Raw genomic sequence first — 14,394 nt, 5'->3', positions numbered from 1 at the left:
GCATATAACTACTGTTCCCTGAAGGAGAGGAACGAGGTACAACACATGGCTGCCCCGCTGCTCAGCTGGGCTCGGTGAAGAGCGGCTATTGAACTGAGGAATGACTGTGATGACGGACGGTTACATAGTGCAGGCAGGGCCTGTCACTTGTCGTCATCACGTCATCACGTCATTTGCCTAAAGGCGTGATTAAAGGTGTCTTTAGCCAGGACACGCGGGAGCGTGATATCCCATAGTACATATGTTGTACCTCGTTCCTCTCCTTCAGGGAACAGTAGTTATATGCATAACATTACGTTTCACAGAAAAGGACTGGAAACATAATGGAGCAACTCAAAAAAACCTCACTCGTTAAAATACAAAATGTAAACAGCTCTTAATCTTTCATTTACCTAAGGTTACACATAGCAAATTATAAAATAAAACAAAAAAATGTATATTTTGTTGCAATTCTGAAATGCGGGTACGCAGTCAACGTAAACAAATCACTCGGCTGAATCAAACCACGTTGAAGTTTGAGTCATGTGACAGACCTGCATCAGCCTAAACTGTGCAGGTGAACAAATGTGGAGTAATGGGACAAGAAGTAGATTCTCAGAGAAGATGTTTACGTGGAATCAATAAAAACCTGTAAGTGTTTGTAACTCAAATCTTAATGAGTCCAGAAATCCATGCTGTTTATTTCTTCTACAAACAGCTTTTCAAAAAAAAAAAAAGGTAAATTCAGTGAAGACCTTCCAAGCAAACATGCTGACAGGATAGTGTACGCCTGCAGATCATGCAGATCATAGTTTAAGCTGCGTTTTCCTGGTAATATTTGCTTTTTTACATCAAAAATCATGCAAAAACATAAAAATCAACCATTCTGATCAGTTCAGACAAGCTTCACCCCCAACTTTCAAACCCTCCGCACCGAACACGGTTCTCAGGATGAAAGACGCCACAGACTGACAGCTCTGAGCTCCGAGTCGGCCCTCTTTGACTGGTTGCCATGCCAGCCCCACAGCAGTCAGTGACTCCATGTTAAACCGCGAGCTCTTAGAGCCACGCTATGAATAATTCACCACCGTTGACAGGGAAGGAGAGTCCTCGCTCGCAGCGTTTTGGGAAACGTACTCCTCGACATGCAAAGCTGCCACCGTGAGGCGGAGATTAAACATATTCTATAGAAGGATGAAGACGACGGTCGTCAGTGAGGCAGCGTTTAATGAACGGGAGGCTGAAAGCAGGTCAAACCTCCCACAATCCTCTCCTGATGCATTTTGCCCTCGTTTGCAATTCCAATCGAGTGCCGTTAAGGATGATACGACTAATCACCTTCAGCAAGAAAATCACAGCATGGAGCTGTCACTCTGGGATCTTCTCCCACATAAAAACACGAACAAAAAAGCAGCGTTTTCAGCAACTGAAAGAAAACCTGCGGATCGCCTCAGTTTACAGCAGCAGCTCTGATGGGGAAGCAGGTTTGTAACCTGTTGCATCAGCACCTGTTGCTCTCCGATTCATTCAAGGTTAATAAGAAATCCACAAAGCGCCGTTCATTTAGCATTCCTCCACAGGGCAGCGGAGCAGCCAGGCTTTTCCTTCCCGTGTTTATATTCAATTTTTAATGATGCTGCCTGTAGTTTTCTGTAAACACAAACCGACACGTGCTGGTTTGAGTTTTATCAAACTGCTGGTGAATTAAAAATAAATACACCCCCCAAAAAATGACAAAATCTCCTCCTTCATACAAACAGAATTACTGAAAAATTGATTTTTGGAGCAGAAGTTTCAACATAACTACTGTAATTACCTTAATACCAGCAATTAGCAGTTTAAAAGGTGCTGTGAGGAATTTGTCTCATTACTGTATTTTTGTTTGTGATGCCGGTGACTTCCTCTGAAGAACATTTAACCCCTAAAATTAAAACTTCAATAATTTCACCGAAAAGGCATTTACATTACTTCAAATTATCTAGAGGCTGTGTTTATTCTCTCACATATTCGCCTGTAAACACTCCTGATGTAATCATTTCTTTGTAATCACATTAGTGGCTTCATCATCATGTCTGCAGAATCCCATCAGAGTCTGCTCTACTCTCTTCTGACAGACAGCTGTGAATAAACTTGTTAAGGAAAAATTAAAAATGGTACAATTGTCCTGTTTGTGTGTGGAGATTTCACATTGTAGTGAGGTCAGACAAAGTCTGAACCTCACTGGGCTGCAGATGTTGGTAAAAAGATTGGGAGTTTCCAAAAGGCCTCAAAACTTTTACGAGGATTCTCAGGTTCCTCACGTGAGCCGCAGGGACTTCTGAACATGGTGAGACAAATTTCTAGCCAAGAGTTGTCATGGATGCCTAGAAACCATCTCTGTATAGTTTCTGAAAGTCAGAAAAGTTTGAAAAAATGTGAAACAACAATGGGAACTATATCCGTATTTAACTCAATCTACGCACCCCTGCTTCAATGTTGGACAAAAAGGGGACAAAGGTCGCTTTGAAAAACATCATATATAGAACAGATTTAGGACCAAATATGTACATGACCTGAGTCTGATTTTTTTTTTTTTTTAATCGAATTTGAGACATACAGACTGTCCTAAAATAAATACATAAATGAAGCGTGCAGTGTGAATGTAGCCTTAGACATAATTAAGACACTGTGACCAAATTGCAGCAAAGAAAACATCTGCATGTCTTTGGCAGGAATGTTGTCATTTATTTACAGTTTTTTATGTACGCAAACTTGCCAAAAGCACCAAATTAGTGTGAATAAAAGTGAAAATTTCAGTATTTTTTCACAATTTTATGTCTAAATAGTCTCCAGCAGTCACAGCCTATAACCAATACTTCCAGACTGAGTGGAGTCGTGTGCTTGTTTTGACAATGACACGTCTGGAAAGGAAACATCAGACAAAGAGCTACTAGATCATAGCGTTTTTGGAAAGTGCTTTGACATCACTTGAAATAAATGTGTTTTTAAAAGTCCCTTGTTGTGATTTTGTTCAGACTGGGTTAGGAGTCAGTAAGATAGAAGTTCAGCCCACAGCTGAAGACATCTACAGCCGTCTGCTTATAAAACTCTTCAGACAGACATGTTTTGTGTGTTCAAACTTCTGTCCTCCTGTCTCAGTAACAGACTAACTGATTCTTGGTTTCTTTTAGGTATCTTTAAAGATTTCACAACAGTTTTTTACCTGATCCATTCTGCCTGCTGGTGAAGTAAAGACGCCTGGAAGTCAACAAGCTGTCTCAGTTTATGCTGCAGTGAGAAATAGTGCTGATAAATTATACAAATTGACGGGCATTGCCTCCTTGGTGTAAAAACAAGACTAAAGTAGGTTACAAACTGTCTGCGCTAGAATATTTCCTGCAGCAGAACACTTTTTGGGGTCAGACCCTTGCAGCGAGTGTATGATGTATCCAGGTTGGACACCAAGCAGAAAAACAAGGACATTTTGCACACAGTGGGACGGAACATGCAACACAGGAAACCAAACATCCGGCTCTCACCATCGCAGCTAGAAGACATTGATGAAGTCGCTTCAGAAAGGACTCAATGAAATCGTTAACCCACCATGTGGCAGCTGAAGTGAACAGAATGTGTTGTCAGAACACGCTGAGTTTTAGTTGAGCGGTCTCTCTAATGACCAAACACTCACGCGTTCGATGGACACAAAAGCAAAAGCAGCACCACAAGCTGTCAACTGCTGTTTTGGTCAAACCTTGAAAATAAAGTCTTGCGTGATCTCTTACGCAATAGCACAAGATGGACGGAGGATTCCCTCCTGGACCTGCTGCTGCTGCGATGGTTGGAAGCTTCATTAAAACCCTTGCAGTGGTTTAGATATTTTGTGAATAAACAGAGTTGACTCAGATGGTTAATGGTAATATATTCTAAATAAACAAATATCCTGTGCAATCTGTCCACGCTCAGAATATGTCTTAGGGGCCTTATCACACCAAGTTTTAGGCCAATATCTGTAAAACTGACAGCTATTTCTTGCGTTTTTTAAGCCAGTTTTCTGTGGCAGCCATCTTTAATTAGGTTGACTCTAAAAGTTAATCAGCTGTAATTCCATTGATTACTTTCTGCAAGTTTCATTTAAACTTCATCCAGTGGCTCATTAGATACTTTGTTAACAAACACAAACACAGACCTTTCATCTGCAGGCAGTAATTAAAGCAATCTTAAAAGATACTACACAAATTCCCATTATGTAGAAGATATATAAATATTACGCAAATAGAAAAATAAAACTGACTAAAGCGTGTAATTACTGTCTGCTCTTAATGATCATGTTTTCCGCCTGGAGCTCAGATACAGCCCCCTATCTTGTCCCAGTGTTTTAAAACAACACTTGACAGAATTATCTGCAGGGAACACGCCGATTCTTTTTTATATTTTTGTCACATACTTCAACCAGTCTGAAAGCAAAATTGTGACGCTCACACAGCGCCGCCGGACCCTCTGTGTGTTTCCTCATGCTTGATATGAAGTGTGACTTTTGCAGTTGCACTGCTGAAACACACACACTGTAGAGCCGTCTGCAGCAAATGGCCAGTCTTCTGCAGTTCCCCTAACAGGGCACTACAGGCCAAAATATTAGCCAATTGAAAACTGGTCCTACACGACCAGAGACGGGCATCGACTCTAAATTGGCCCATTTCCTTCGGACGCAAAACACACAAACAATCAATGCAAGCGCAGCGCTTGCTGAGGCAGAGTGCACTGTTTGAGGAAACATGATATTTTCCTAAATTTATGCCCAGTTGCTCTGATTTGCATCAGTGAGGCTACAGCAGCCCACTTCTCCCTGTCATCGCCAGAGTGAGAGCGTCAAGCCTCGCCACATTCAACTGGCATACAGCTCAAACAGATTCAACTTCACAGAGTAATGTGTGGTAAACAGATGGATTTGGCTGCAAAAAGGAGTTCCATATTCAGACTCGCACAAGTCTGACAATTTCACAGCACAAAAATTATAAAAGCCCCCTCTCCATCTGGTGTGAGAGGTATTTGTTTGGCATCTTTTCTTAAAAAAAAAAAACAAAACCCAAGAGACAATTAAGGACCGAAAAACAGAAAGAAAAGAGCTCCTAGAATCCACACTCTTCTGTTATTTGCTCACACATTTCCCCTCCCTGTATGTGACGCTGTTTGCACACCCACTCTTAAAGAGAGATAGGAGAGAGGAGGGACACGGAGCAGCACAGAGAGCCAGTCTGTTTGCAGCTCCGACTTCACCGGAGCTCCTCAGCCACACAGCGCTCACCCAATCCGAACACATTCTTACTCTCACACCACCAACGGCTGGCAACACGTTCTCCGTTCCCCCGCTGCACCCCGGGTCCCACATCCAAACGAAAAGACAAAAAGGGACCCGATCAGTTTGGCAAAGGAGCGAAGGGACGCCAGCTTTCGGGGAGGAGGCTGGGTCGAAGCTGGAGGGGGTGACTGGAGAATGGAATGGAACCTCAGAAGGATGGAAAGTGAACTGAGGCACATCAACCCCGACCTGCTGCAGCCTAGCAAGAGCTTCAAGAAGCCCTCTTCAGGAACCATCACCATCAATGTAGGGGGCTTTCTGTACACCGCCCACCGGACCACCCTTTCCAAGCACCTGGGGTCCTTTCTGGAAGAGGTGGCCAATGGTAAAAAGCCTGTTCAGCACACCGATTCTATGGGCAACCCCTTTATCGACAGAGACGGTCCAGTTTTTCGCCACGTTCTGAACTACCTTCGAACCGGAGAGCTGCAGCTGCCCGAGGACTTCCGGGAGGCAGGGCTCCTGCGGCGGGAGGCCGATTTCTACCGCCTGAGTGAACTGGTGGAGGCCGTGGCTGAGTGGGAGAGCCACAGGGCCGCCCAGCGAGAAGCTGCCTTTTTGGAGGTGACTGACAGCCACGAGAGGTCGCAGGGCCTCAAGGTGTACTGCAGCGACGCCGGCTTCATCGATAAGGTCAAAGGGCGGCTGGTGCAGATCTCCAAGAGCCGCCTGGACGGCTTCCCGGAGGAGTTCGTGGTGTCGTCCAACGTGATCCAGTTCCGCCACTTCATCAAGTCGGAGCCCGGCTCGCGGCTCGTCCTGAAGGAGGACAGCACGTTCCTGTGCACACTGGACTGTCTGAAACTAGAGACGGTGATGCTTGCACTGAAATCAGGCTTCAAGCTGGTGACCAGCCTCGACAGCAGCAAAGGCTCGGTGGTGGCGGCCGAGGCCCTGCACTTTGTCAAATAAGATGAAAGGAAACAGGAATGAGAGGAGGAGGATAGACAGGGAGGGGAAAGTCTAACGCCTGATCCATTCATCTCGCCTAACGTACGGTTTGAGACCAAGGTGTTGTAATGTGCCGTTTGGTAGGAGATGGAGACCAAGAGGGTTGGACTGTCTTAGAGGACAATATTTAGATCTTTACTGCAAAGTGGTGGTGTATTAATAAAGTTCTGAGTGATTGTTTACAGCAGAATGACATTGACATTAAAATTTGCACTGCTTTGTATTTCTAGAATTCAAAATAACCCAGTTCATCTCTATGAAAAAGTCTGAGTAGTACTGAGGACAAGCCAACAAGGAACCAGAACCAAGATCGACAGCTTTACCAATACATTGGTTTCTGCTTTATAAACGGCTGCAAATGCCCTCACAACCAGCCGCCATGTGCACTGTTGTGCCACTCAGCTTTTATAACAGTCTGTGTGTGTGCATGTGTGTGTGCTGCGCCTCGTTGGTGTAATAGCTTGGTGTTTGGTTTATTAGTCTCTCTGGAGCCTGAAGGGAAATTCACAGATCTTTAAGGTTGATTTTGACGGACAGACTTCACATTCAACTGCTCAGTGCAAAGAACTGTGATGTTATTATTATTATTATTATTATTATTATTATTTTGGTAAGGGTTTTGAATCCAGCATGATGCATGTGCACTAAATAAACAGTGTGTTTGTTAGCGCTGTGAGCCTCGGTGTCACAACTATTACTTTTAAATGTGAATATTTTACAAATAAAAGTGACTCAAACTCTTGGTTTGATGTGTTTTTTTAAGTGTCTTTGAGAAACTCCAATCCAATTCAAACACTTGTGATATAACAGAGTAGAGCTTGTTTTTGTTTTTTTGTTTTTTTTGGCATTCAACAACCCAGAACACGTGCACCAATAACCATCTAATCCTGGCATGAATTTACAGTCTGTACTGTTAATTTCTGCTAACTGAGCCAGGCTGAAGCTTTATCTCCATCTTATTTACAAATGGGAGATTAGCCGATCCCTTTACAGCTAACTAATAAGTTGAAATAAAGCTACACTCTGAGCAGTGGGGTTTCTTATTTGGAACTGTAAGCCAGAGGAAGATACAACATATTATTTCAGTCAAGACACATGAAACTCATCAGAACAGCAGAGGGTGTCCTTTTCCTGTTTTCTTCCATTCAGAACTGGTTTCAAAAGTGTTTGAACTGAAGAAACTAATAAAGATTTTTAGCCTTTGCACAAGTTTTTGTTTAAAGAGTTACATTATTCTCAAAGTGTAATATTTTCTCATAATATTTACTTTCTTTGCTACATACATAAATTAGTGTATTTTGTTGTAACAACTCTGTATATTTTAATGAACTTAACATTGTTTCAGCAATAAAATGCCTAAGAATGAATAGTATTATAATCATTATTATTCAGTGTTTAGTTTCTTCAAGAAATTCTGTAATGCATGAGAAATATTCAACAAGTTGGACTTTGCCTGAGTTTTCAGATGTGTCCCATTTGTGATGAAGTAACGTTCGGCTGCAGCTTCACCTGCAGACGTCTTCAGGGACGACCTCCTTTAGATCCTCCCAGTTCAAGTAAAATTTGTTTTCTGCATTTTAAAAGTGGGTCAGTCTGTGAGATAAATGCTGTCCTTTTCCCTCAAGGAAGATCTCTTTTTATATCTCTGCACAGCACTGATGTGTGTCATGATCAGCGACAGAAGTAATATTCTATTTCCCTACTAATGAAAGGTGTAATTGGTTTTAGATCTCATTTTAGAGATAATAGCTCAACATGAGTTTGGCCAATCAACCCATTTAACATGGAACATGTTTATTCTCTTGTGTCGAGTACATCTTTAGTGTCAATTATGAGCATTGACACCAGCAGTAAACAACAAAGCCCACATTTACAAACACTATGGTTTACGGAGGATTGTGTCTTCATGACAAGAAACCCAATCCTGAAGCACAGAACTGAAGGAGAAATTTAACTACTTGGTTAGGGTGAGGAAAACTTAAAGATTTAGTGCAAAATACGACATTTTACAACATTTCTTGCATGCTTGTCATCTGCAGCTGAAAAAAGAGCTTTAAGATGAAAAACTAAATAAATTAAAAGAGACATTCTGCACCCCTTCAAAGAAATTCTCATTCAAAACTCTTCAACTTCTCTCATCAGATGACAAACATACTGGTGGTACATTTGAAAATAATTGCATATTTTAATCTTCCTAATGTGTCCTGGTCAAATACGATCCTTTTAGACGTTTTCTCACTAGAAAAAACAGGTGTTCTCTTTGAACTGACAAAATAAATTCAAAGTTTTGGGCGTTTTATTTAATTTTGTCACACCTTCTGTGTACCTGGTCAAAAACGGCCGGTCATTATAAATCAATTTAAGAGGTTAGGTGTGTGTAACTGACTTCAGGTGCATTTGATTTTGAGTGGATACACACACACAAACAGACACACACACACACACACACCTCCCTCCAATTTTTAGCTTCCATGGCAACCTGCAGAAATCTGTCCCTAGCAGCATCTTTCCCCCGTTATTGACATTCTCACAAACAATCCCCACATTGTTTCAATCATAATCTGAAACTTCCCTCGCTGCTCTGCTGTACAGAAGTTTTTGAGGCCTTGCAGCACAGAAACTAACAAGTCAGTGCTGCTGAGGCCCTTGATCACGTCTTGAATCATGGCAGCAGTGACACAGAGCGAGGCCAGGAACCCGGCATGAACGATGCTGCGGAGGAGAAAGAGCCGAAGACGCCGTGGAGACCAGACCAGGAGACAACAGGGTCCTGCTGAGGTCACTCTCACATTCTGTTCAAGGAATGGAGACACAGTATTTAGGGAATAATTTTATCATAAAATTACATTTTCATCTGAAATTTCAGGCCGTTGTACATTTTAGCAAAAAATCCTTCCAGGTTTCTGCTCCTTCAGATGGGAATCAGCTGCAGAAAGACTTAAAGGAGTTGGTCCCTTTGAATGTTTTTAAGGCCATTCTCAAAGATTTGAGGCATCTGTGTGTAAATGGTTTAATTAATATGGTATTTTTTAGTTTTCTGGGAGTATTATCTCTTGCTTGTTTTCTTATTTTATTTTTAATCTCAATGAGATCTACCTGGTTAAATAAAGGCTAATAATACAACAGTTTTTAATGAATAAATTACCACTATTAAAAATGTGAAATGATTTTTAAACTTTGACACATGATAAACAGCACATGTTTCATCTGTAAATTTGTTGTAGACAAAGTAATTAATAAACCAACTCAAAAAACAAGTTCAGGTAAAAGAGGCCTACAGGACACAAAGACCTAAATCTGCACCGTTCATAAGAAAGCAAGTTGATGGAAAGATCTACCTTGGTGTTATTTATAACCAGATATAGTGGGCAGCAGACACAAAAGTTGTGAGCAAGGAATGAACACAAAAGGAGGACTAATGTATAAATTTTACATACATTTTCGAGCCTATTTCTCCAATTTTCCCCCTCTTTACTGAATAGGATTCATTTTAACATCAAATTCCAAAACACCTGACTGGAAGCCTCGGAGAAGCTGTTAGCTGAGAGGTGGCATTACAACGGCTCCAACCATCATTTATTTTGTTATTTAAAGTAAAGAACAGGCTGCAGACACCTGCTTTTAACAGACTATATAAAACCCCTCATGACATGCAAACAACCATTTCAATTTCAATGCAGTGAAATAAAATAACACTCAATCAAACAAACCAAGTTTAAGATGCATGTGTTGTTCAGTGACCTCTGAGAGCAAACTCATAATCAATATCACAAACTAATGGATGATCATATTAGGTTAAGAGACAAGCTACAGCTTCTGTGTAATGGTTGTGGGATTAAAAAGCATCTCTAGCACTGAGTGAAGCTGCCCGTGCCAAAGCAAATGCAAAACAAGTCTAGCCTGGCTTTTTCTCAAACAATGTGTAGCTGGGATGTGTCATGATCCATTTATGGAAGCTTGTGGGAGTGGAAACCTTTACATTTATCTTTCTCCAAGCACGGAAAAGCTTTAATCTCCTTTCTTTGCTAGAAAGGACAAACGTCCTTACAAAGAAAAAAAAAAAAAAAAACATTTCTTCTTGCAGACTGTTTGAACTTTTAATTGCAGAGCTTATCTCTATGGGGAGCAACTATCAGCAGGCTTGAAATGAACAGCATCACTCATTTTACCTCTAAATGTGCTTTCGCTGCAGGCCGGCTGGAACCGTCTGCTCCAGCAGGCGATGCCGTCAAACCAATGGCCGAGCCGCTGACACCTCCTACACGGCTCACACGCCCACTTTCATGTCTGACATCAGGAGAACCTCCAATCCGGTCAACAAACATGCAACGCACACTGAACGCCATGTGCAGTTCAGTAAAAAGTGAGTGAAGAGCAGATAAAAGCCCCCGACGCTCTGCTGTCAGCGACCTGTTGCATTTTTTATGATGGTGACAGCTTTACTTATTACCTGCAGGTTTAATCAGATCCACGTCTAATCAAAACAAGCTGAGAGCTAAAAGCAATTAGAAATTAAAGGCACAGTCTTTCATAAAGGAACGCTAAGATGTCTTTCATGCCAGCGTTTTAAACTAGCAGTGGATGTACTCCCAATGACTGCTTTTTGACAGTTTTATTAAAATTCATCCACTGGTTCAGGGGATGTTTTGCCAGCTCTACAGACAAGTGAACACAGACACAGGCCAAAACATTTTCGCCTTTCACTTTCAGACGATAAAAGAAGAAAAACTCTTAATCTTGTTGCCAGGCAAACTCATCTCTTTCGTCATGCTGCAGATTTGCTCTCTCTTCCGTCTCCAAAGCCCCCTCCACCTCCTCGTCGTGTGGCTCCACTGAGCCAGAAAAATGACTAACATACCTCAGACTGTTATCAGTCAACTCGAAACCATGAAAGAGGAGATGAGAAAAATGAGAGGAACGAGGCCTCCTCCTCTTCCACTTTGAAAGGCTCGGATGCAGAACGGCGAGATCGTGGAAATCAGTCACCCTGTCTGATACAAGGAGGAAACATGAGGGTGGAAGTGTGCTCCTTCTCTTTGTTTTACCAAAGCTTTACTATATATAACCACAGAAAGCTGCACCCTACACCCTCCCTTTAAGCCAGCCGTGTGTAAACATACATGACTGCATTTCAAAAACTAACAAGCACCTTGCTGTCACTAACTTCTGCCTAGGGAGGAGATGCTTCTGGATGATGACAGCATATTTTTGGTTTTATTTTGACAAGAAGCTGAAGATCCCAACAGAATGGGAGAATAACCCAAAACTCTTATCGTTTTTCTGGATTTTTCTTTTTCACTCCTAATCAACTTGAGTTGTTGTGAACCTCTGTAATGAAATGCAATTGTTATACTGATGATAGTCAGCTCTAATCTGATGAACCCAATCAGTTACTTAGATAATAAGCTTTTCTTTGAGACATAAAAACCTGGTTGACGCTTCAATTTTTTTGCTTTTAAAAATCGCACAAGGAGAGATGTTGTGGTTTTTAGATCTGAGCATATAGGAACAAACTTTGCAGATTGCAGGTTTACATGTGGTTCCTGGCGTTTTTAAAAGTATAATTGGAAGGCAGATGGTGCCTTTCCAGACACACACACACACACCCCTCTTAAATGTCATACTGGTTTCACCCACCAACCAGACCAAGATATTTCACCAGTGGCAGAGACTGTTTCCATCAAAGTGGCTAATAAAACTTGACTTGTTCTCTTCGACCACTTGAGCAGCAGATGGAAAGTAAAATAGGGAAAGAAACCTTAAAATAGTATTAAGCAGCTGAGACAGAGCGTAGATACTCTGAAGGCACAATTACTGTCTGCAGCCAAATCCTGAAACCCTCCACTTAGCAGCTTTTTAAGGCAGAATCATTTAGGTCTCAGTTCTGCTGAGAAAATCCTCCCACACAACAAACAGTTCACACAAACTAATCCAAACATATGGACTAATGTGACCTGTGTTTAAAGAAACAGAAATATCACTGTCAGGCCCTAAATGTTTTTAATAAAGACTGCGTTTCCAGCCAACTCAGCCTCTGCTGTAACTGTAATATACCGTTAATTCATGCGCCAACAAAAATGAGTCCCTACAAAAGGCAAGAGGCGACCCGTATCTGCCTGAAAAACACCAGTGGTTGCAGTTCAGCTGAGCTTCTGGGTCGTAAATACGAAAATGAGATGTTTGAGTACATCGTATTCAACTTGTAGAACAAATAAAAACAACCCAATGTGTCTGATTGGTTAGAGGATCAAGATGGCTGGAATGGCGGCAGAAATGACAGCAAATAACATTAATTAAACCGCCATTCTTTGAAGGAATGCATGTCGCCCACTGCCTTACTTTAATTTACTCAGTTTGTTAGCGCTTGGACTGCGTGATGATGGTCACTCTCAGCTACTACCACACCAAACTTTAGCTCATAATTTGTAAAACTGCAATTATAGCAATTATATGTTTGAAGACTTAGCTGTGGCAGCCATCTTGAATGAGGTTAAATCCAAAAGTTAAATGTTAATATTTATCCAGTGGTTCACGAGATATTCTTGACTACAAATAGTTAATGGAAAAATTTCAAACAAACATCTTGCACAATCTGTTTGGGCTCGGAGGACGTGTTGAGGCTCAGTCTCAGCTACTACCACCAAGTTTTAGCTCAATATCTGTCAAATTAACTGAGTTATAGATGTTTTTATGCTTAAAAACCAGAGTTAAACCAGGCTGAAATCAAAAGTTAACCTCCTGAGAGTTTCATTAAAATCCATCCACTAGTTTATAAGATATTTTGCTAACAAACAGTCAAACTAACACAATTAAGGATCATCTTTCAGGGCATTAGGTGATAAAAATGTCTAAAATCCTGCGTTTGTGTTTTGAAAAGGCTTTGATAAATTTAAACACTTCAACGCGATGACGTAAACACTAACTGAATACCGTAAAGAAAAAGACAAAAAAAAAGACAAAACTTCAACAAATTCTTCAGACATTTTCTCACAGCCTGCATCACCAAAAACCTAATGAGTCCTTCAGCGGGAACAAGGTCGCACCTTGTTCCCGTGGCGACGGAGCGTCACGTTTTAGCCCCCTATCATTATCTTGTCTCTGCCACATGTCTGATGCGTCAGAGCGCAGCAGAAGTTGGATGAAACCTTTAGAAGCAGGAGCAGAAATGAGAACACAGATGACATTTCTCCAACTAAACATTTGCTGGAATCAGGCTCGTGTTTTTACCTTCGGCAACAAACAAACAGAACAGCGAGACGGTGATTCAGCACCGCGCTTCGGAGTGAAAAACAAAAACAAATGTGACATCTGAATTCCTGACAAACTTCCAGAGCGGACAACCTTTATTTTTCCTCAAATGTAACATTTATTAATCTGGTAAAACTCTGTATGGTTATAATGCTGTGGGTTTATACCCTGCAAAAAAAAAAACAAGCTACTCTTTTCACACCAACCAACACACGTGTTCTCTGGGTACAAGAGACATGCTCCAGTTTCTCACCTCCAGCATAAACATTCAAACAGGATGCTTTACACTGACATGCTCTTAGGGAGCATTTCACACATTTCAGCTCTGTAGTAACACGATTCCTCCTGGCAGCGTGCACAGAATCAATTTAACTAACACGTCTATCAGATTAAATGTTAAATATGTTCATTCCTTCCTGTATCGATGAAAAACATACTTCCCCTTTGTGTTGTTGCAGCTAAATGTCAGAAAGAAACACCACTTTTGACGCTTTCAGTTTTGACTTTTGGCAAATTATTACTAAAATTAGACACCTCGTCTCAAACTGGTCCGTGCGTTTATCACTCCTGGGTTGGACTAGTGTTGTCTAAAAAGTCTCTAAAAAGTTGTAAAATGGACTGAGGCAAAGAGAAAAACTGATTAGTTGTCAGATTTTGTGAAATTTTTTTCGAATGCCATGTCCTCCGTACTAAAGAGAGGGACCATCCAGCTCAAAAGCCTTCCTCTCTGATGGTATGGGGGTGCATTAGTGCCTTTGGCGTGGGCAGCTGACACATCTGGAAAGGCACCATCAATACAGAAAAGTATATCCAGGTTTTAGAATAACACGTGCTCCCATTCAGACGATGCCTTTTTCAGGGAAGGCCTTGCATATTTCAGC

At 41.4% G+C, this 14,394-nt stretch overlaps 2 protein-coding genes across 3 annotated transcripts in view; one reads left to right on the top strand and one right to left on the bottom strand.

Moving 5' to 3' along the window:
• LOC108240442 (general transcription factor IIF subunit 2) overlaps positions 1–14,394 on the bottom strand; it is a 55,038-nt gene that overhangs the window by 20,678 nt on the left and 19,966 nt on the right. The gene's annotated exons all lie outside the window — the stretch shown is intronic.
• Positions 5,177–7,836, top strand: kctd4 (potassium channel tetramerization domain containing 4). Its single transcript, XM_017423916.3, has one exon. It carries the CDS (start codon positions 5,450–5,452, stop codon positions 6,224–6,226), a length of 777 nt encoding a protein of 258 aa, XP_017279405.1. The 5' UTR covers positions 5,177–5,449; the 3' UTR covers positions 6,227–7,836.

Source organism: Kryptolebias marmoratus, linkage group LG6, assembly GCF_001649575.2.
Source record: "Kryptolebias marmoratus isolate JLee-2015 linkage group LG6, ASM164957v2, whole genome shotgun sequence".
Taxonomy (NCBI): domain Eukaryota; kingdom Metazoa; phylum Chordata; class Actinopteri; order Cyprinodontiformes; family Rivulidae; genus Kryptolebias; species Kryptolebias marmoratus.
This window is presented reverse-complemented; position numbering and strand designations above follow the sequence as displayed.

Bases quoted from the DNA above. Each gene is read 5' to 3' on its own strand.
- kctd4 (XM_017423916.3), top strand. From the start codon at position 5,450: ATGGAATGGAACCTCAGAAGGATGGAAAGTGAACTGAGGCACATCAAC.